The following is a 22812-nucleotide window of genomic DNA, read 5'->3' as shown; positions in this document are numbered from 1 at the left end:
ATAGGGGGCGATGACCCAACTAATTGAGTCATCATCTGCTGTCCCCCACCCCCGACCACCACCATTTCCCCTCCTCTACTCCCTACCCCCACCATGGTGCATATAAATAGGAAGCTGGAATAGACAGCTGAGGTAGGACTTAAACTCAGGACTCAGATATGGGATGTGGTTGACTTAACCATTGAGCCAAGCACCTGCCTCCATAGGCCAGTTTGTAAGAGACTCCTCTCAGTTTTATCCTAGTGATTGAATTGCGAATGGAGAAGAGGCTTATTTTTAATGCCTGAATTTTAAAGAGAAAGCAACTTCTTGAGAAGTTGACTGAGCAACTATATCCATGAGTTAAATATATAACTAAGAAAATTAGGGAGTTTCTAAATAAGTAATTCAAATGTGATTTGTGAAGTACTCAATTGATCAGATGTCCCAATTTATTCATTCTCTTTTTCCTCATTTCTCTCATAATATAGGTTCCAAACACACCTCAAGAAGCGTTGGACAAGTTGTTGTCATTTACGCACAAACTCAGGGAAACACAGGATCCAACGGTACGTCTGGGCTTTTCCCATAGCGTTCTCTATTGTTGATATGCTGATGCTTCATTTTCTTAGAATTCAATGATCTGAAGTCTATTTTTTAAGCTGTTATTTTTATCACTTATGCTTTGCACCACACATATGTTTTACTTTGATTTTAGTGGTTTTTAACATTTCTTCCAGCTGCTCATGGCTTATGTCGCAGAAAACAACTTTTAGTTCTAGAGCAGTACTCCATGTTCATGGGAACCTGTTCCCCCTGGATCATCTGCTGAGCAGTGTTATCTGTTTCTATGGCTTCAAGGACCACTTACTAAGTTGATGGCCTGCTTTGTTATCTTCAACTTCTGACTTGTCTTTTCTGATTGATCAGTATTTCCGTTCCAGAATGGCATGGTGGAAAGGTACAAGGCTATCACTGTCTAACTCTGTAACTCTTGGTGTTGATTGTAAAATGAGAATAGTACCAGATCCCTCACGATGAGGTCACAATGCTAAAGCATGAAAATATGTAAAGAATTCTGTCCTTAGTAGCTGCTTAATGTTAGTTTTGCTTTTCTTCACTTTTCAACTTGATGCTTTGAGATCATTATGAATTCAACAGATCTTATACAACAAAACTGTCTTTGTCTCTTAAGTCTATTTCTGTTCCTGATTTAATTTCCTGACTGTTAAAAATCTATCTACCATATTGCCTAAGTTAGGAAACCTTGGCATCACTGTCAATTTCTTGCTTTCCTGCTGTCTTCACTTAATCTGAAAGCAGATTCTGTCAGTTTAGCATCTTGATGTCTCGTCTGTTCTCTCGTCTATAGGCAGTAGTTGTCCTAGTATCAGATTTCATAATCTTTCTCCTGAAATAGCGTTATTTCTTCTTTACTGCTGTCTTCATCAAGTGACCCTCTATTAGTTTCCCATGGCTGTTGTCACAAATTATAAAATCATACACTTATGGCTTAAATGTTGGTCAGGTTCCTCTCTGTGGAGGAAGAGGTGAATGCTGAGCATCTCTATTTAGCCACCTTGAAAATCCTACCCAATGATATTATAAAGGAGCTGACAAATCCCTGTCATGTACTGATGACGTAGCTGTCACAGTGTCTTAGTACATTGCATTGGTTATGTGATTCTAATGATGCAGGTGTCAGCAAACCTGCACTGTCATGATGCATACAATTATGTACCAAACCTAATACAAGATAATAAAAAACAACTATGCTACTGATTTATGTATTTAGTATACTTATTATTTTAAAATGTATGTCTACTTACTAAAAAAAACTTTATTATAAAACTATATGCCATGTTTTACTAGCAGCAGCCTCATACATTGGATACTTATGACATCTCTTGATTGCATAATTGTCTCTTGTGCTAAATTTAATCTTGTGTTATTTTGTTCATCACTGTCCTGGTAACTTAAATACCATACAGCCTAGCTATGTAATAAGCTATATTCTCTAGATTTGGCCACAACAACCAGAACTTAGCCAATCCAAAGCCAGGAGCCAGGAGCTTCTTCTGAGTCTCCCACATGGTTGCAGGGTCCCAAGCACTTGGGCCATCTTCTACTGCTTTCAGAGGCACATTAGCAGGGAACTGGATAGGAAGTGGAGCAGCCAGCACTTGAACTCAAGCCCATATAGGATGCCAGTGCCAAAGGCAGCAGGTTTACATGCTACACTACATGCTTTCCCCAGAACTTTTGATAGTTTTAAGCCGAAGTGCTAGTTCTCTTACATTGTATAACCATGGTAAGCAAAGGAATGTGCCTGGCAAGATAAAATTGCAGTTAGAAATTTGATATTATATACATTAAATCCATTAGGATTTTTTAAATTATAGTGTACTCTCAATTTTTAAGAGTGGGCCAGCACTGTGGCGCAGTGGGTTAAAGCCCTGGCCTGAGGCGCCGGCATCCCGTATGGGCGCCGGTTTGAGTCCCGGCTACTCCTCTTTCAGTCCAGCTCTCTGCTATGGCCGGGAAAGCAGAAGGAGATGACCCCAGTCCTTGGGCCCCTGGACCTACGTGGAAGACTCAGAAGAAGCTCCTGGCTCCTGGCTTCAGTTCTGCACAGCTCCAGCCGTTGCGGCCATCTGGGGAGTGAACCAGCGGATGGAAGACCTCTCTCTCTGTCTCTACCTCTCTCTGTAGCTCTGTCTTTCAAATAGATAAAATAAATCTTTAAAAAAAGAGAGAGAACATGAGAGAAAGGGTCACCATTGGCTGAACATCAAGTATAGTTATGATTTTTTGGATATTAGACATAAAACATTTGGTGCTATCAATTGAGAGAACTGGTGTTCTTCATGAGAAAGCCTTAGTTGCTGGAGTGGAATGGGAAGCCAGAGTTCAGTGTCAGACTTAGAATGAGACTAGAATGTGATTCCCGCCAAGTTACCTTGTTTTAATAAGACTCTTGTCATGAGAATGTTCTACTGGGGTGATTTGTCAAACACCTTCCATGATTAAAATAGGGATTTTTTTTTCATGGCCTTAGACATTATGGAAATTTCTGGCTCTTATTTAATTTCTGATACTTTTAGTCATATTAGCAGAATCTTTTTTAATTTTAAATTTTAATTGATTTTTAACTGACTCAATATAGTTTATAGATAAAATTCAAAGAATATAATGAAATTCCCTCCTTCCCTCTCACTTTCTCTTTTTAGTTTTTGAAATAACATATTTTAAATTTATATTATAGTAAAAAGGCTTAATGCGTCACCAGATAAGAAGTTTAATAAGTTAAAAGCAAAAATACCCTAGTTTAGTGGGAATATAGGCAACAGCTATAAATAATAATTGAATGGAAAAAGTACCATTTCACTCATACACAGTAAGTTTTAAAGTAATCAGAGATCATTAAAACTGTAGTATTACATCTTTCTCAACCTTTGGTTTGACAATGGTATAAAACAAGAATTTTACAAAACTGTATTTACAGCAATACTGGTGCACACATCCATTACATTCTTTCTCTCCAACCTTGTCAGACTTTATTGTAGGACTTCAATAGCCCCAACAAATAATTATTGAGTGTGTACTATACCTTGAGTTGTAAAGTAGCAACTCTGTTAAGGAAACAAAGTGAAATTACTCTGTCAGTAGAGGAAGAGTTCCAAATAGCATTCTTCTACTCAGGTGATGAGCTGGTGAACCGCTCTGTAGTCACCAATCTAAGTTGTCACATTTTTCATTTTTTCTTTTAAAGATTTATTTATTTGAAAGGCAGAGTTAGAGAGAGAGAGAGAGGGAGATCAAGAGAGAGAGAGAGGTCTTCCATCTGCTGGTTTACTCCCCAAGTGGCTGCAATGGATAGGGCTGGGCCAAGCTGAAGCCAGGAGCTTCTTCTGGATCTCCCACATGGGTACAAGGACCTAAGCACTTGGGCCATCCTCTGCTGCTTTCCCAGGCACAGTAGCATTGAGCTGGTTTGGAAGTGGAGCAGCCAGGACGCCAACCAGGGATCATATGGGATGCCGGCATTGCAGGCAGCAGCTTAACCCACTATGCCACAACACTGGCCTCTATCCACATCTTTCTTTCCCTATTTCACAAACTGTAGATTTTCTTAAAACTAAGCATTTTCAAGATATTAGCAGATTGGTTTGGGGAAGGCAGAGGGAAATAAATGAAAAGTAGTCAGTAGTACGTTACGCCATTTGTGGGTCAATTGTAACCTGCACTATATAGCATCCTTTCTCCATGGAACCTACCCCTAGCCAGCATGTGTGTATAAAACTTGGCACAGTTAAGTTACTTTAGAGGCGAGAATTTAATCAGCTGATTAAGGTACCAGTTAAAATGCCAACCTCCTGCATCAGAGTGCATGTGTTCAATATCTGCTTCTGGCTCTTGTCTCCACCTTCCTGCCAGTGCAGAACCCAGGAAGTGGTGGTGCTGGCTGAAGTGGTTGCATCCCTACCACCCATGCAAGAGGCCTGAACTGAGTTCCTGGCGACCTGCTTTGGCCTCAGGTCATTGTGGGCATTTGGGGGGTGAGCCAGTGGATGAGTGCTGTTCACTCTCTGCCTCTGTCTGTCTCTTGTTCCTTTTCTGTCTCTCTAATACATATTTTTTTAAATACTGAATTGAAAAATACTTTCAATGTGGTTTTTAGAAAGCTCATCTTCAAGGACATTTTAAATGGAAATTGGATTTCTGTTTATTTTTATTTGTAATTCATTAGCAGCACACACTTAATTTAAGTTTGGCCCTGTCCTTCAGGAATAATGGATCCTGCCAGGAAGCCCAGCTAGAGGGACTTTTAGCAAGTTGAAGCAAGACTCTAACAGGATGTCTTTGTCTGTTCATAGGCACAATCGTTGGCAGCGTCTCTTTCTACAAGACAGCTGTTGCGGATTGCTCGACGGCTGTCACAGTATCCTAATGAAAATCTTCACGGTGCAGTTACTAAAGCCTGCCTTTCCAGGTAATTGTGTTTTCCTTTTTTACCAAATTCTAGTTGTACTTATAGTTTATATTCACAGATATGCAAAATGTATTGATCTACTATACTTCTGTTTCAATGTTGCTCTCAGTTATTCAAACTTATGTAGTGTAGTATATATGATCTTGTTAAGGCATAACAGTTTTAACAGGCATTTTGTAGATGAGGAAACGGAGTCACGTGCTTGCTCAAGCCACACAGTAGTGAATAGTGTACTTGGGACTGCTGGAAGGCTGGGTCACCTGTCTTCTGCGTTGAGCTCCTAAGCATTATACTTCTCACTGCCTGAATTTGCATTGGAACTTCCCATGCTTAGTAGTACTGCTCCCTTGTCAAAGTTCAACAAAACTAACATTTTCCACTCTTAGACTGATAGTTCATAAAATACTAGCTTACAGAATTTTTTACAGAATCACATTCATATGAAACTAATTTGAACAAAAAGATTGTTAATAAGAAAAAAAGGACAATCCCCATCAGTCCCAGAGGTTTCTTTTAGAGTGTATTCATATGAGCTAATAGTTATTTTTATGGTAGTTATGCTTGTTGTCCATTCATTCCTTAAAAAGAATTTTAAAAGAATGTGTTTTCAGTTTAAGAGAATCTAAAAATTGCCTTCTTTAACTTTTCAATGAAAGAGACAATTTTTTTATAGTTTAATAGTCTTGAGTTATAGCTTGAATGTGGTCTAACTAAAATGCTAAGATGATCTCCCCTACAAGTATTTAGCATAATTCTTTGAATAACTTGTAGTTATGAAAACCAACAAAATTGATTTCCTTATTCCTTTAAATAGAAGAGTATTAGTATTAGACATCCAAATGAAAATTTTAAAAAAAAGCCTCAATTCCTTATTTGTCAGACTTAAGAACTGAAGAAACTATAAACAGAGAGATAGCTTCATTATCTAGTCAATATTTCTTCTTAGGCAGGACTTGGCTGTAGATATGAGATCATAGAAATGAACAGACAATGCTAAGCAATATTAAGAGCTGTGGAGCCTAAGAAAAAAATAAAATTTTCAACAATTTATGGAGAAATTAAATTAAAAGTTTATTTTGGTATAGACATTTTTGAAATCCATGCATTTTTTTATACTATATACTTTCCATGAATTTTTTTAAAGCCATTCATATTAAAACAAAATAATCAGGCCCAACACATTTGACAGATTGTAAGATATGCTGTGGAAATTAAATCAACTTTCAATTTCCCTTATTAAAAAAAATCAAGTAATGAGTATTTATCTAACAAATAAATGAGTAATCAAAGTTTGGAGAACAAATAAAAAGAAATCTAAATGATCTGAGAATATTGAAAGCTGGCAAAGTTTATTTTGTTACTAATACAGTTGCCAGCCTACCTAGAAACTGTACGTACATTTTAAATAAAGATTAGAAAGATTTAAGGAATAAGTTTCTACCCGATTATTTGTCATTATTTCCCTTGGTTATATACTAAAAACAGTAGTGGGGGAAAAAAGTGATTCTACATTTTTTCCCTACTATTTGGAGTAGAAAACTTAATGGATTTCTCCTCAAACAGAAATATTTTCAAAAATGCTATAGAAAAATTTTCTAAAAGCTAGAAAAATAATAGAAAATATGGACAAATAAACTATGGTAGATATTATCTCCTGTCAACTCCCAAGCAACCTAGAAATTCTGAATGTAATATAATAAATAAATAGATGTTTATTCTTATTCAAACTTGAAAAGCAGAGACTATCTGAAATAAAGTTAAAATAGGATTTCATGGGATCTATCAATTCCATTTCTGAGAATTGAAAATACATCCTTAAAAAATTTGAACATGAATGTTCATGGAAATACTATTCATAACAGCTAAAGCAAGGAAGCAACACAAAAGTCCATCACCTGCTGAATAGATAAATATAATATGGTTTATCCATAGAGTAGAATATTATTCAATGGTAAAAAGAAAGGAGGTACTGATATATGTTGCAATGTGGATGAACCTAGAAATTGTGATGCTGAGTGAAAAAAGGCATACAAAAAAGATTACATATTGTATAATTCTGTTTAGGTGAGCTATTGAGAATAGGGCAAATCCATAAAAATAGAAAGTAGCTTGGTGGTTGCCTGGGTCTTAGAAAATAGAGAGTGACTGCTACAGGGTAAGAAAAATGTTCTAAAATTATCTGAGATAATGGTTTCACAACTATGTGATTATACTTAAATACCACTGAATTATATGCTCTAAGTGAATTGCAAAATTTGAGGATTATGTATCAGTACAACTGATGTTTAAAAGAAGAAAAGAAGGAAGGTAGCAAAGCCAGAATAAGGAGGTGATATTATGCATTCCCAGGGAGCTTTCAAATCGCAATGGGGCTCTGTGGGCCAGCGCTGGATTTTAGTGTCTGCTAAAGGACAAGAGATACGGCCACAGGCATATTTGAAATAGAAAGGCTTCAGCTGATTTCTGCATAAAGAATTATCTTCATGTGTTTTCTTTTTTTTTTTATTTTTTATTTTTTACAGGCAGAGTGGACAGTGAGAGAGAGAGAGAGAGAGAGAAAGGTCTTCCTTTGCCATTGGTTCACCCTCCAATGGCCGCCGCGGTAGCGCGCTGCGGCCGGCGCACCGCGCTGTTCCGATGGCAGGAGCCAGGTGCTTATCCTGGTCTCCCATGGGGTGCAGAGCCCAAATACTTGGGCCATCCTCCACTGCATTCCCTGGCCACAGCAGAGAGCTGGCCTGGAAGAGGGGCAACCGGGACAGGATCGGTGCCCCGACCAGGACTAGAACCCGGTGTGCTGGCGCCGCAAGTCTTCATGTGTTTTCTAAGCTTATAGACTACAGAAATTCTGCCCACCAGCTCAGAGAAAGGATGAGAAAGCTCCACATCAGTCTGGAACTTGGATCGGGGAAAACTCAGAAAAACAAAATCAGTCACCTGTGTCAAAGTCAAACAAAAATGCAAAGATGAATGTCCATGAAAAAGGTTGTATCTGGGGGGAAAAATGGTGGATTAGTGAATGGTGTGCTTCACAGGGCTAGGGAGAAACCCTGAGGAGAATAGGGTAGGAGGTACTCTCTCAGCAGAGAATTGGAGAGAAAACCTCCCAGGAAGTCCCATGGAAGGAGGGGAAACGGTGTGAACCTGCATGGTGAGAGCTGATGGGCATCCAGAGAGCATGGAAAGCCGGAGCTGGCAGTGTTTTTGAGGTGGCGGAGGATGGACTACACCAATCCGTGGGGATAGAGCCAGAGAGAGAGAGTGGCATGGGACCAGACTGGAGCCCGGGGGTAGATAGTTGCTGGCGGTCACCTGTGGTCCCACTGGAAGTGGAGGAGGATGTTTGATTCAAAACCAGTCTCTCCAAAACAGAACCTATGACCTGGCTGAGAGAGGGCAGGTGCCATTTAAAAACAGAACAACAAAAACGGAAGGCTGCAGGTACACACATAATCGCTCACTGAGACAGGGCGCCTAAATGCAGTGATGGCAGCAGCAGCAGGTAGACATTCGGCCAGTGACTCTAGTGTGTGTGTGATCCAGAGCTTCGAGCAGCAGGAATAGGCCCTAGCCCGCACTGACTCAGAGCGCGGCCGGAAGGTGGCCAGACAGCTACGAGGGTCAGGGGGCTCCCAAACCAGCAGTGCCCTCTGAACCCTGCAACTGTGGGAGCCTTGTGTGCTGAGACCTCAGGGCCTCAGTGGCTACATGAGAAGGTATAGGGCATAGCTGGGTATTGAGTTTTACCACTCCCAATCTGGGTGTTACCCTAGAAACTCACACCACCCTATAGCATTGACCAGAGCCCCTTGGCCACACCCACCACACACCTCCTGGTATTCATTGAAAGGGCAGACATTCCATGAAGCCACAGAAGCATAGCCCCAAAGATAAAAGCCAACAGAAGAAACATTAAAAATCAGCACCACAAATGCCAAAAAATAAGAGCCAAAATTCAAGAAACAAGAATAAGGAAATCACTGTGACAGCTCCCAGAGGAACACAATAGCATTTCAGTATTGGAATGTGAGGATGAAGAGACCAAGGAAATGCCAGAAATGGAGTTTAGAAAATTGATCGTAGGATTACTCAAAAAAGAAATCAGAAGCAAATCCATGAGCTAAAGAAAACCCTGCATGATATGAATGAAAATTTTTCCCAGGAAATTTAGAATTTAAAGAAAAACCAAAATGGAATTTTAGAAATGAACAATTCAACGAATTAAATAAAAAATGTGGTGGGAAGCTTTAACAGCAAACGTAATGAGGCAAAAGAAAGAATATCCGAACTAGAAGACAAATCTTTGGAAATCTTATAGTCAGACAAAAAAAAAAAAAAAAAAAAAACAAGAAGAAAATAGGAAACTTAAAAACAGTGTTGGAGATCTATGGGTTACTGTCAAATGACCAAACATGTGAATCTTAGGAGTTCCTGAAGGAGTGGAAAGAGCGAAGGGAATACAAAGCCTATTTAGTGAAATGATTATAGAAAACTTACCCAATTTGGAAAAAGAAAGGGATGCTCAAGTAGAGGAAGCACATAGAACTCTTAGCAAGACATGACCAGAAAGGATCTTCACAACACATTGTAGTCAAACTTTCCACAGTAAAACATAAAGAAAAGATTTTTAATATGTGCTTGATAGAAATGCCAGATCAATTTCAGTGGATCTCCAATTAGACTCACAGCTGACTTCTCAACAGAAACCATACAGGCTAGAAGGGAATGGCAAGATATAGTCCAAGTTTTAAAAGAAAAAAATCTTCAACCTAGAATACTATACCCTGCAAAGGTTGTAGTTAAATGAAGACTTTCCATAACAAACAAATTAAAAGAATTTGTGGACACTTACAAAAGATGCCTAAGGATGTACTACATACAGAAACACAGAAAGATAGCCATCGTGAAAGAATGAGAAGGCAGAAAAAACACCAGTAGATTTATAAAAGAAATCCAAAATAAACAATAGGAATATTTATGGGAAAATGGCAGGACCAAGTCATTACTTATCAATACTTACCTAAAATGTAAATGGCCTCAATTCTCCAGTTAAAAGATACAGGCTGGGACTAGCGCTGTGGCTCACTTGGTTAATTCTCCACCTGCAGTGCCTGCATCCCATATGGGCGCCGGGTTCTAGTCCTGGTTGTTCCTCTTCCAGTCTAACTCTCTGCTGTGGCCCGGGAGGGCAGTGGAGGATGGCCCAAGTCCTTGGGCCCCTGCACCTGCATGGGAGACCAGGAAGAAGCACCTGGCTCCTGGCTTCGGATTGGCGCAGTGCCGGCCATGGTGGCCATTTAGGGGGTGAACCAACGGAAGGAAGACCTTTCTATCTGTCTCGCTATCTCACTGTCTAACTCTACCTGTCAAATAAAAAATAAAAAAGATACAGGCTGGCTGAATGGTTTAAAAAAGTAGACCCATCTATTTGCTGCTTTCAAAAACATATCTTACCAACATAGATACACACAGACTGAAAATGAAAGGGTGGAAAAAGATAGTACATGCTAACAGAAACAAACAAACAAAAAAAAAAGAGCTGGTGTTGCCATCCCTAATATCAGACAAAATAGACTTTAACATAAGAACTGTTAAAAGAGATAAAGAAGGACACTATGTAAAGATGAAGAGATTAATCCAACAGGAAAATATTTCTATAATAAATGTATATACATCCAATTACAGGGTGCCTGGCTACTTTAAAAACGTTAATAGACATAAATGGAGACATATACTCCAATAAAATAGGAATGGGTGACTTTAATACACCACTTTCAGCAAAGGACAGTTCAACCAGACAGAAAATTAGCAAGGAAACAACAGAGTAGTCCAAATGGACCTAGCGGTTATCTACAGAACATTTTACCCCAAAGTAGCAGAATACATATTCTTATCAGTGCATGCAACTTTCTCTAGGATAGACCATATGCTAGGCCACAGAGTAAGTCTCAGCAAATTCGAAAAAATAAAAATCATTCCATGTATCTTCTCTGACCACAATGGAATAAAGCTAGAAATCAATAACTCAAGAATCTCCAGAACATATGTAAACACATGGATGCTGAATGACATGGTCCTGAATAAATAGGTCATAGAAGAAATCAAAATAGAAATCAAAAAATTTTTGGAAATAAGATGACAGTACATCTTATCAAAACCTATGGGATACAGCAAAAGCAATGTTAAGAGGGAATATTATAGCAGTCAGTGCCTACATGAAGAAACTGGTAAGGTACCAAATAAATGAGCTATCAGTGCATCTCAAGGACCTAGAATATCAACAACAAACCAAACCCAAAACTAGTAGGAGGAAAGAAATAATTGCAATTATAGAAGAAATAAATAAAATCGAAACAAAAATACAAAAAACAATGAAATGAAAATCTGATTTTTTGAAAAATTAAATAAAATTGAAACACCATTGGTGCAACTAACCAATAAAAAGGAGGAAAAGATCCAAATCAATAAAATCAGAGATGAAAAAGGATATGTAACAACATATGCCACAGAAAATAAAAAGAATCATCAGAAATTATTACAAAGAGCTGTGTGCCAACAAACTAGGGAAACTAGAAGAAATGGATAAATTCCTAGAAACATATAATCTACCAAAATTGAGTCATGAAGATATAAAAACCTAAACAGACCAATAACCAAGATAGAAATTGAATCAGTAATAAAGACCCTCCCAACAAAGAAAAGCCCAGGACCAGAAGGATTCACTGCTGAAATCTACCAGACATTTAAAGAACTAATTCCAATTATTCCAGGTATATTCAAAATAATCGAAAAGGAGGGAATCCTCCCAAACTCTTTCTACAAACCTATATTTGTAAAATATACATCTGATAAAGGATTATTATCCAGGATGTATAAAGAGCTCAAGAAACTCAACAGTCCAGAAAAGAAATGCATTAGGAATATGAACAGCCATTTTTCAAAGGATGAAATACAAATGGCCAATAAGCACATGAAAAGATGCTCAGGATCACAAGCCAACAGTGAAATGAGGTTTCTCCCAACCCCAGTTAGAATGGCTAGTGTGCTAAAATAACAAATGCTAATAAATGATGCCCAGTATACTGATAAATTCATTTGAAAATTTGGCAACAATATGTGCTACATTTAGTTATGGGAAGGCAAGATAGAACCAACACTATTTCATTTATTAACTTACTTTTGCCAAAGCTCAGAGAAGGAGAGAAAAAATACAAGTAGAAAATATCTGTGGGCAATGGGAGAGGAACCAATGAAGTGTAATCCCTTTAAATCAAGGGAAAAAGTTAAGCATCAGCCTCACAGCACCCAATACTTGCCAGTTTCATTTGCTGGATTAGCCAGTACCTTTGAGGGTACAATTCTAGGTGTCAGTATATTGCATCTTCTGTGCTACCTGACTGTTGGATAGTGCTGTCTGGTTGGTAGTTTGAGTGTAACTGTGTACTCAGTTTCAGCAGGCAAGGATACTGTTTTATATGAAGGTAATTGAAAATGAAACTCGATAAAGGCTGGGATGGGAGAGGGAGAGGGGAGGGCCACGGGAGGGAGGGAGATTGGGGGGGAAGCCACAACAATACAAAAGTTGCACTTTGTAAATTCACATTTATGAAATAAAAAATAAAAATAAATATTTAAATTTAAAAAAAAAAGAATACTGTTTTAGCAAACAATGCCTGCCACTACTGTTGAAAGGAAGTTGTCCATGGCATATTTGCCATCCTTAAAAAGCAATCTGGAAACATTCCAATACCAAGCTAAAGTGCAGATGTGTTGACAGATTATATCGATGTCAGGGATTTCTGGGAGATAGAAAAAACAAGTCCAAACTTAAACGTGATCATTGCCAATCAAGTGCTCTGATGGGAATTCATGAAGATGCAGCAGCACGGTCTGATGTTCCCAGGCCAAAATGTGGTTTGTGGAAGAGCCATGAGACGAAGATTGGGCGGGGCACCAGGACAAGAGTCGCAGAAACAGGGTATAAACCCAGTAACTGGTCTGGGAGATAAGGTGAAGGCTTGATCTTGAACAAGATGGTGATCTAAAAACTGTGGTGAAAGGTCAGAGATGAGCAACAGGTGAGTCTGACTTGATGCCGAACTGATGAGCTAGTGGCTAGAGCTATATAAATCCCCCAAACATAGTCTCAGACCAAAATGAAGCAGTACGTAAGAAGTAACACTAGATATATAGGTTGGAAAATTACAGGTATAGGAAACCTGACAGTTCTTTACTCACTCATCCATTTGCCTTTTTGCTTACACCAACCACTCTTTAAGAGTTTATCCTTAAGCCTGTGGGAACCATCATCAAAAAGAGCTGCATAAAACCTAAACTAGAAATGATATGTGCTTAGTATGTTTATTTGGAACATTACATCACATAGTAGTTAGTTTATAGTAGCAAAGTACCTAAGACCATGGGTTAAAAATAATTTCTGGGGGCCAGCACTGTGGCATAATAGGCTAAGCCTCTGTCTGCAGCTCCAGCATCCCATATGTGTGCCAGTTCATGTCCTTGCTGCTCCTCTTCCGATCCAGCTCACTGCTATGGCCTGGGAAAACAGTAGAAGATGGCCCAAATCCTTGGGCCCCTGCACCCACATGGGAGACCCAGAAAAAGCTCTTGGCTGCTGGCTTTGGATCAGCCCAGCTCTGGCAGTTGCAGCCATTTGGGGAGTGAACCACCAGATGAAAGATCTTTCTCTCTGTATCTCTCTTTCTCCATCTGTGACTCTACCTCTCAAATAAATAATTTTTAAAATTTTTTAAAAAATAATTTCTGTGAACTTAGGATCATCAATTATAGTTTTTTATGTTAGAAAGTACAGGAAACCTCATTAATCTACCTCCATAGATTTGAATTTGTGGTTTTCAACTTAGAGTGTTGTTTTTATCTATTTTGTAAAAACTTGATAAGCCAATTAAGTGATAAGATTTATGAGGTATTCAAATCCACTTAAGAAAGGAAATTATGGGGCCGGCGCCGTGGCGCAGTAGGTTAATCCTCCTCCTGCTGCGACAGCGCCCATATGGAATGCCGGTTCTAGTTCCAGCTGCTCTTCTTCCAATCCAGCTCTCTGCTATGGCCTGAGAAAGCAGTAGAAGACGGCCCAAATGCACAAGAGAGACTGGGAAGAGACTCCTGTCTCCTGGCTTCAGATTGGCGCAGTTCTGGCCGTTGTGGCCATTTGGAGAGTGAACCAACAGAGGGAAGACCTTTCTCTCTCTCTCGTCGTCTCACAGTCTGTAGCTCTAGCTCTCAAATAAATAAATAAAATCTTTAAAAAAAAAAGAAAGGAAATTATTTTAAGTCTTGTTCTGCATAATATTGTATGTAAGGGGCTGGCACTGTGGTGCAGCAGGTTAACGACCTGGACTGAAGCGCCGGCATCCCATTTGGGTGCCGGTTTGAGACCCAGCTGCTCCTCTTCTGATCCAGCTCTCTGCTATGGCCTGGAAAGTAGTAGAAGATGGCCCAAGTCCTTGGGCCCTTGCACCCATGTGGGAGACCCAGAAGAAGCTCCTGGCTCCTGGCTTTGGATCGGTGCAGCTCTGGCTGTTGCAGCCAACTGGGGAGTGAACCAGCAGATGGAAGACTTCCCTCTCTCTCTCTCTCTGCCTCTCTTTCTCTCTCTGTGTAACTCTGACTTTCAAATAAATAAATAAATCTTTAAAAAAATATTGTATGTAAATGGATACTGCTGATTACAAATGGGCTTTACTTAGTTTATGAAGTGAAATTTTGTAAATATAATTTGTACATACTTTAAGTTTGAATGTATTCTAAAATGTATAATTTGGATTTCACAGATTGATATTAATCTTTCTTAATTGGTTATAATTAGTAAGAATATTTGTGTGTGTGTGTGTGTGTGTGAGAGAGAGAGAGAGAGAGAGAGCGAATGAGAGAGAGAGAGGAGAAATGATGTTTAAGAATCACAGAAAACATTAACTGTATCATTCATTTCCTCTTCCTTCCCCACTAGGTTCTTACCAAACCTTGCTAGATCAGCATTAGAAAAAAATCTGGCAGATGCTGCAATAGAAATAAATGCTGATGATAATCCGGAACCAGAACTAGAGAACTACAAATGTAAGTATTTATTTTGGTTCTTTGTAAAGTGAAATAATAATTTTCAAATATGTGATACTACTTATTATCTTTTTTTAAACAAAGAATGCTTTCCATCCATTTTGTTTTATGTATTGGGTTGAAGAAATGAATATACTTTTATTTTTTAAGTTTGAAAACCATTTAGAAGGTAAATGCTAGAACATTTACTTTCTTTCAGTACATATTACAAACAACAGTTCCACCCAGCTGGGTCACAGTTGACATTGCCAAAGTAAAGGCTCTGAGAATTCCTGTTTAAATCAACCTAATTTTGACAAATGTATGTTTTCCAAATTTTATTTCACCATATCATCTAGATTCTGTTTTCTTTGCAAAATATTTAATTTTGAGGCCCACCAGTGTCTCATGGGATATGTTTGGGTAACTTTTCTAGGTTGATGCAGAGTACAATAACACTTAGAAAACCATTCCAGCCGGCGCCGTGGCTCAACAGGCTAATCCTCCGCCTTGCGGCGCCGGCACACCGGGTTCTAGTCCCGGTCGGGGCACCGATCCTGTCCCGGTTGCCCCTCTTCCAGGCCAGCTCTCTGCTGTGGCCAGGGAGTGTAGTGGAGGATGGCCCAAGTGCTTGGGCCCTGCACCCCATGGGAGACCAGGATAAGCACCTGGCTCCTGCCATCGGATCAGCGTGGTGCGCCGGCCGCAGCGCGCTACCGCGGCGGCCATTGGAGGGTGAACCAACGGCAAAAGGAAGACCTTTCTCCCTGTCTCTCTCTCACTATCCACTCTGCCTGTCAAAAAAAAAAAAAAAAAAAAAAGAAAACCATTCCATGCCTTCTTCCTCCTTCTGTTTCCACCTTTGTTTTCTTTTGTGTTCCTTTTCTCCCAGACAGCCAGAAGTATAACTTTGGGTTTGGGGAGATTTGGTTTTCTCTATGAAAGTTCCCTCTTCTGTACAACAAAAATCTTATAATTTTTAAATGTTAATTACTTGTTTTATCAAAACATCCAATGTGTTACCAGTCTCTTGTTGTGGCTCTCTTTGTAATAGATATTTTTAATAACTATGGTTACCCTGAGACAAGAATTTGATATTAAGAGAATAATATGATTTCCTTTAGTAAATGTAAATTCAACATATTAATTTAGGGCTAAATATAGATGGGCAGAGCCAACTAAACAGAGTGAATAAATCTGATACTTGTAAACTCATGATGTTGCTTGATTGAATCTATTAACACCCAAAGAAAGATTGTATCATACAGACTGTAGATTGTTTCTCTGGATAACAGACCAGTGTGAGCAGTGCCCATCTAAGCCTAGGTAGGTTTCAAAGAACCTAAGTGAAGAGCTTTTTCAGTCGTCTTGCCCCATTAGTCTGCAGGGCTGTCTGTTTGGCAGAGAATTGTTTTGCTTCACTTTTCTGGTTCAAAGTCTGTGGTCATCAGACAACCCTCTGATGAGGATTTGACTGCCATGCAGGTCTCTGCAACCTGCTAATTATGGCAACCAGTGCTGGTTGTAGGAGGATGACAGTTTTTATTGTGATATAATATTCTTTTTTTTTAACAGGCTGAGTTAGTGAGAGAGTGAGAGAGACAGAAAGAAAGATCTTCCTTTTTCCATTGGTTCACCACCCAAGTGGCCGCTACAGCAGGTGTGTTGCAGCCGGCGTGCTGCGCCGATCTGAAGCCAGGAGCCAGGTGCTTCTCCTGGTCTCCCATGCGGGTGCAGGGCCCAAGGACCTGGGCCATCCTCCACTGCTTTCCCAGGCCACAGCAGAGAGCTGGCCTGGAAGAGGAGCAACCGGGACAGAATCCAGCGCCCCGACCAGGACTTGAACCCAGTATGCCGGCGCCGCAGGCAGAGTATTAGCCAAGTGAGCCACGGCACTGGCCATGTGATATAATATTCTGAAACTCTGGTTTTATATCAGAATATATACATATATATAAAAATATGGTTTTTTTTATTTTTCTGAAAATTAAGTTTGCCCTTGGTTGTGGTGACAATCTCAAATTTTGAGCCTATTAGACTGAGGACCTTGGCAAATGCGCCAATGTATGCTGTCTTATGAGATTTCTTGGCGGAGAGTCAACTTTCTCCCAGGAAGGTACCGGCATCACCACTCTGTCAGCGTATTTTCCTTTTTGAACTTAAAATTGTCAGTGTATCTGAGACAGCTATTCCATTTTTAGGGTCCTGAGCCACCAGTAAGACTGCACATTCGATTGGACAGTGTTAAAAGCAGTAAGCAGCACAGCAGGCAGTATCTTCCAGTGGGCAGGGTCAGCAGGCCCAAACCCCCATGGGCAAGCAAACCAACAAAACTTAGAGTGACATGAAATCGTGGCACAGAAGCAGCAGAGCAGATGATCGGGACAGCATTTGTTTCTCCCCAAATCTAGACATTTTAGTTCACGTGTATACTAGCCAGCGGTCGTGGGCAACCATTTACTTGGTGTAAAGAACTTAATTTCATTACAGACTGGCTCTGGGCAGCACTGGTGATGCTGTATCCTGAGTTGTAGCTGCTGTAATTGTGGATATTAACTGAAGTAGTGAAACATGCTGTGCAGGTTTCTATTGCATTTTTTCAAGTGGAAAAGTTAACTAAATGGTTGACACATACAAATTGGTGAAGAAATTGTTCATATGGCAATTTTTTTTTTTTTTTGACAGGCAGAGTGGACAGTGAGAGAGAGAGACAGAGAGAAAGGTCTTCCTTTGCCATTGGTTCACCCTCCAATGGCCGCCGCGGCTGGCGCACCACGCTGATTCGATGGCAGGAGCCAGGTGCTTCTCCTGGTCTCCCATGGGGTGCAGGGCCCAAGCACTTGAGCCATCCTCCACTGCACTCCCAGGCCACAGCAGAGAGCTGGCCTGGAAGAGGGGCAACTGGGACAGACTCCTGTGCCCTGACCGGGACTAGAACCCGCAAGGTGGAGGATTAGCCTATTGAGCCACGGCGCTGGCCCACATATGGCAATTTTTTTGTTAAGATCCTTTATTTTGGACTATACTGCTTTGAAATCTCATTTCAGAAGAACAGCATGAGCACTTTTCAGCTGCAGTTGTAATGATTGTAAATTCTCACAATTGTGCATTCTTAGGGTTTTTCCACCCCTGGGTTTTCCAAGTTGTTCACTGAGGAGGATGGGCTGGGTTCTTGGACCCCTGTACACGCATGGGAGACCAGGAAGAAGCACCTGGCTTCTGGCTTTGGATCCACACAGCGCCGGCCGTGGCGGCCATTTGGGGAGTGAACCAATGGAAGGAAGACCTCTCTCTCTCTCTCTCTCTCTCTCTCTCTCTCTCTCTCTCTAACTCTACCTGTCAAGTAAATAACAAAAACAAAACCAAAACAAACAAGTTGTTCACTTAAAACATTCTTAAAATTGTTAGCTTCTTGTTTGCAAGCAGGTTGACAGGGTAGCAACCAAAGATTCTAGTGTTTGAACATATGGAAGACTCTGCCTGCTTACCTGGAAATAACAGCATCTAAAGTTACTACTAGATAATCCTTAAGACTCTGCATTAATTCTATAATGTTCTTGGTATTTAAAAAAAGCATATTTGTCACATAAATTTACTTAACATCTTATAGCTGAACATGTATATATGTTGCTTAGATAAATGTAATAACATAAACACCTATACTATCTGAGATTTTGTTTTTATTTTGAAGTGGGAGCATTTTTGTTTATAAGTTCATTAAAAACTAAAAACTGTTTCTATAAGGAAATGAGATTTTTTTTTAAACAACAGCAAAAATGCCTTACTGACTCACTATGAAATAAAAAATCTCTCCCCAAAAAATTTTGACAGTAAGCTTTGGATGAGTGGATTAAATTGAATCTACTGAATGAATATGCTTAGTAAACTAAACCATAGATGGTATCAGATGCTGCTTGAAACTAAAATCATGTTTGTTATCTCAGCATACATGTCCCCAGTGGGTTTGCTGCCAGGTCCCTGCTCTTCCCCTTAATGATTTTATGCTGGATCTATATCAAAGGTGTTATATAAATAAATAGTAAATTCTCAGTATGAGAGCTCATGGTTTTCCTTCACTTCAGAACTTGTAACTAAAAGGAAATTGCCAAGAATCTATTGAACTATTGAAGGGAGAGGTTCCTGGTGAGATCTACTATGCTTTGCCAGATGTGCAGCAGCCCGCAGCAGTGGTTAAACAAGGTGCCAGTGTAATTAACTTTAGCGCAATTTTTTCCTGGTGCTCCACAGAAGCAAACGTTGCTTCCCTCTTGTCTTTCAAAATGATTTAGCACAAAATTATCATTCTGGAGGGGGAAAAATGCTATAATATTCTTATTTGAAGTAGGGGAAGAAAAGATAAATGAATTGTTAAAGGCATTGGAATTGTATTTCTGCTTGCTAGGGTATTTCCACAGGAAGGAATAGAATTTGGAGTCAAAGAATTGAATATACTTCACATGGTAGGAAGAATGCCAAGTTAGACTAAGTTCTATTTCAACCTCTATCTGCTAGCCTTGTGATTTTTAAGAGAATTAATTAATTAATTAATTAATTTTAGTTTACTCTTAATTCTTGTGTCATTGTTATTGTTAAGAGTGACGGGAAATTGCATAAGGAAAAAACTTAGATGCAGCGCTTCATTTGGGATGTAGCACATAAAAAAAGTCCTTAGTCAATGATAGCTTTTATTATTGTGAGCATGCGTATTACCACACTAATGGTACTGCTGATGTTATTCTCCTGGGACATGCCCAACAGTGAGCATGTATCTCTAGTCACTACAGGGAATGCTGATACACATGAGCTATGTTCCCTAACTTTAAGAAATGTATTGTTCATTTCTTGGTTTCAAAGAACTCATAATCTATTCTAGGACAACCACTTTAATGCAAATAACATATACTACAATAATAACTACTACAGAATAATTCGTAGCACAGAGGTTTCCAATATAACGGAGTGTCAGAATCACTTGGGTGCTTATTTGAAAACACTCACATAGAGCTCTTGGGCCATCCCTTAAGATAGAATTTTAAGAAGGCTGGGGTGAGGCAGTTCACTTGCTTTGTTTTTAAGACTATTTACTTGCTTACTTGAAAGGTAGAGTGACAGAGAGGGAGAGACATACAGATTTAATCTATTGGTTCACTCCCCAAATATCTGCAACAGCCAGGCAAAAACCAGGAGCCAGAAACTCTGACTTGGTCTCTCACATGCTGACAGGACTGCAAGTACTTGGGCCATCTTCCACTGTCCTCCCAAGTGCCATAGCAAGGAGCTGGATCAGAATTAGAACAGCTGAGACTTGAGCTGGCACACCTATTTAGGATGCTGGCATTGCTGGTGACAGCCTATCCTACAGTCCCACAACACCAGCTCTTACTGGAGCTCTAGGAGGTTCTCCTGTTCAATGGATGGGTCCTAAAAATTATATCCTGGATACTTTTGAACTCTCAAATATGTATTTGGCTTATTTTATGTTATAGTCTCTGGCTGAATAAGCTTATGTAGGTGGCTTGACTGTGGTGGTTTTTTTTTTTTTTGTCTCTCAGTTTTATCTATATTTTTATATATATTGATATAATAAAATTTCTTACATTCTGAGTTGTATGTAGAGCTATGAGGTTTTATTACCACCTTCAAGCTTATTTCTTTAGTTGCTGAGTTAAAGTCCCTGAAGAGCTCACAGGTATTACAGAGGCTGTATTGCATCCTAAGTTGCATTGACTTAGCTTCTCTGAGGACCTTGCTACAAATAATTCTCTATCCTGGGAAATGTTCAGGTGAAGTGGTGTCTGGATCTCTGAGGATCGGCACTGTGAGTGCACCTGTCTACAACGCCCATGAGAAAATGAAAGTGCCTGATGTTCTCTTCTATGACAACGTTCAGGTAAGGGCATAGGTTTGCATCCTTGCATAAATCACTCCTTATGGGTTGATAGTTGACTCTCCCAAATGAAACTGATGCTGAGGTATATTTGTCATTTCCTAAGTTCAGTTTGAATGATGAAAAATGAAGTGTTGAACATCTTTTATTAAGGTTTTATACATTTAAAATTTTTTCCAAAGGTACTTGAAAGTTGAAGGAATTGCTGCTATGATTAGGGGAATAGATTTTATATTCATACACATTTTATGATTCTACTTCACATAAATTAATACATTATTAAGTTAAAAAAAGCATAGAAACTTCTCTCTTTTCCTTGCTTGTTATTTACATCATTTTAGTAGTTTAAATAGGGAAATGCCCCCAGTACGCCTTTTCCTACAAATTCCTAGTATTTTTGTATTCTTTCTTTTTCCTTTCTTTTTTTTTCAAGGGTGGAGAGTAGAAGATTCCTCAGCTTTAACCTAACCAGTAACTGTTGGATGTTTCACTTTGACATAGAAATAAGTTTGTATCTAGAAAGCTTTATTATATATGTTCACTTTAATAACAGTTTTTCATGGAAAAATCACTCATGACTGTTTTTCATTTTCAGGTTTTCTATCATATGGTTATTTCTTTTATAAAAATTAAATTTTTCTGTAATAGTCACCAATCTGTGTGTAAATAATGTTATATTCATAAATTATATTAGAAAACCTTCTTACTAGTTTCAGTGTAATTATGAGTGAGTAAAATTTATTTTTTTAAGTCTGACATTGCCTAATTCTCTGGTTCAATGAGTATCCTAATTCATATCGCTAAATTAGCAGCATAGGAAATATCCAGGCAAATTCTTCTTTCTCAATAAAAGTCTTGGTTAAACATTCTGAAATCTGTCAAAATTATATTTATCATATATGACATAGCACAAGGCATGACACTATTTTTTAATTCATTCTATCATCAATTAACTAATGAGTGCTTTATTTTTCTTCTGGAATATTAATGCTCCTGCACAATTAATAGACAAATGAACATGACACAAATAAGGAAGAAAATCTTGCATAACAAAGGCAAAAACATGATTATAAGGAAAATATACTATTGCTGAGCATTGGTGGTATCACACTCTGTCCATGTAGTGGTGAGGAACAAAGAAAAAGAATCAGGAAACTGCTGTAAGTGACAATTTGAAAAACCCCATGGCAGCAAAGGTTGAAAAGACTTCACAGCATACAAGAATGTAGGAAATTCAGTAGAAGGGAAGACCATTGTGCCCTTGAACACGGCGTCTGTTGCCATGGTGCCTGTGACACAGACATTGAGGCTGCAGGGCTGCTGTGAACTTTACACAGTGGCACTGAGGGACTTTATGTAGCCTGCTCCAAGCACACCTTCTCTTCGTAAAGCAGCATGAATTGAATTAGCCACTAATGGAAAATTTTTAGCTGCACCAATTCTAGGGACAGTGGCTTGATTAAATTTGCTTCTGTTGCTGAAATCACTACTTCCTTTTCTGTTCCATTTCATCTCCAAGGCAGCAGTGTGCTGTCCCTCTTGCAGATGTAGATGCTCCTATACCATCGTGCTCCTCTGTGCCCTCCTGTCTCCTTTTCACAATGTGTGGAAAAACGTTTCTAACGTGTTGTCTTCTGTATTGCTGAGACAAAGCCCTGTGTCTTCTTTATTTTGGATCTCTAGCAGATAACAGTGCCTGGCCTACATAAATACATGTTGAACAGGTGAATGAAAGAATAGACAAGGCATTGAATGCTCATACTAAGGAGTATGATGTCATCAAATCTTTGATTAAGAAACATTTGCCACAGAAAAGGGAAGAAATTGAGGAAAGAGATCTTCATAAGCTCAGGAGCTTAAGATCTGAAAATTTTTAATA

The 22812-nt window shown here is 39.2% G+C and overlaps 1 protein-coding gene across 1 annotated transcript in view; it reads left to right on the top strand.

The window, feature by feature from the left end:
* VWA8 (von Willebrand factor A domain containing 8) overlaps positions 1 to 22812 on the top strand; it is a 403863-nt gene that overhangs the window by 170777 nt on the left and 210274 nt on the right. Inside the window, exons 16-19 of the mRNA XM_062194118.1 lie at positions 471 to 548; positions 4857 to 4972; positions 14961 to 15067; positions 20830 to 20936. Coding sequence (XP_062050102.1) covers positions 471 to 548; positions 4857 to 4972; positions 14961 to 15067; positions 20830 to 20936 — 408 coding nt within the window. The remainder of the gene's footprint in view (positions 1 to 470; positions 549 to 4856; positions 4973 to 14960; positions 15068 to 20829; positions 20937 to 22812) is intronic.

Source organism: Lepus europaeus, chromosome 6 (assembly GCF_033115175.1).
Source record: "Lepus europaeus isolate LE1 chromosome 6, mLepTim1.pri, whole genome shotgun sequence".
Lineage (NCBI taxonomy): Eukaryota > Metazoa > Chordata > Mammalia > Lagomorpha > Leporidae > Lepus > Lepus europaeus.
This window is presented reverse-complemented; position numbering and strand designations above follow the sequence as displayed.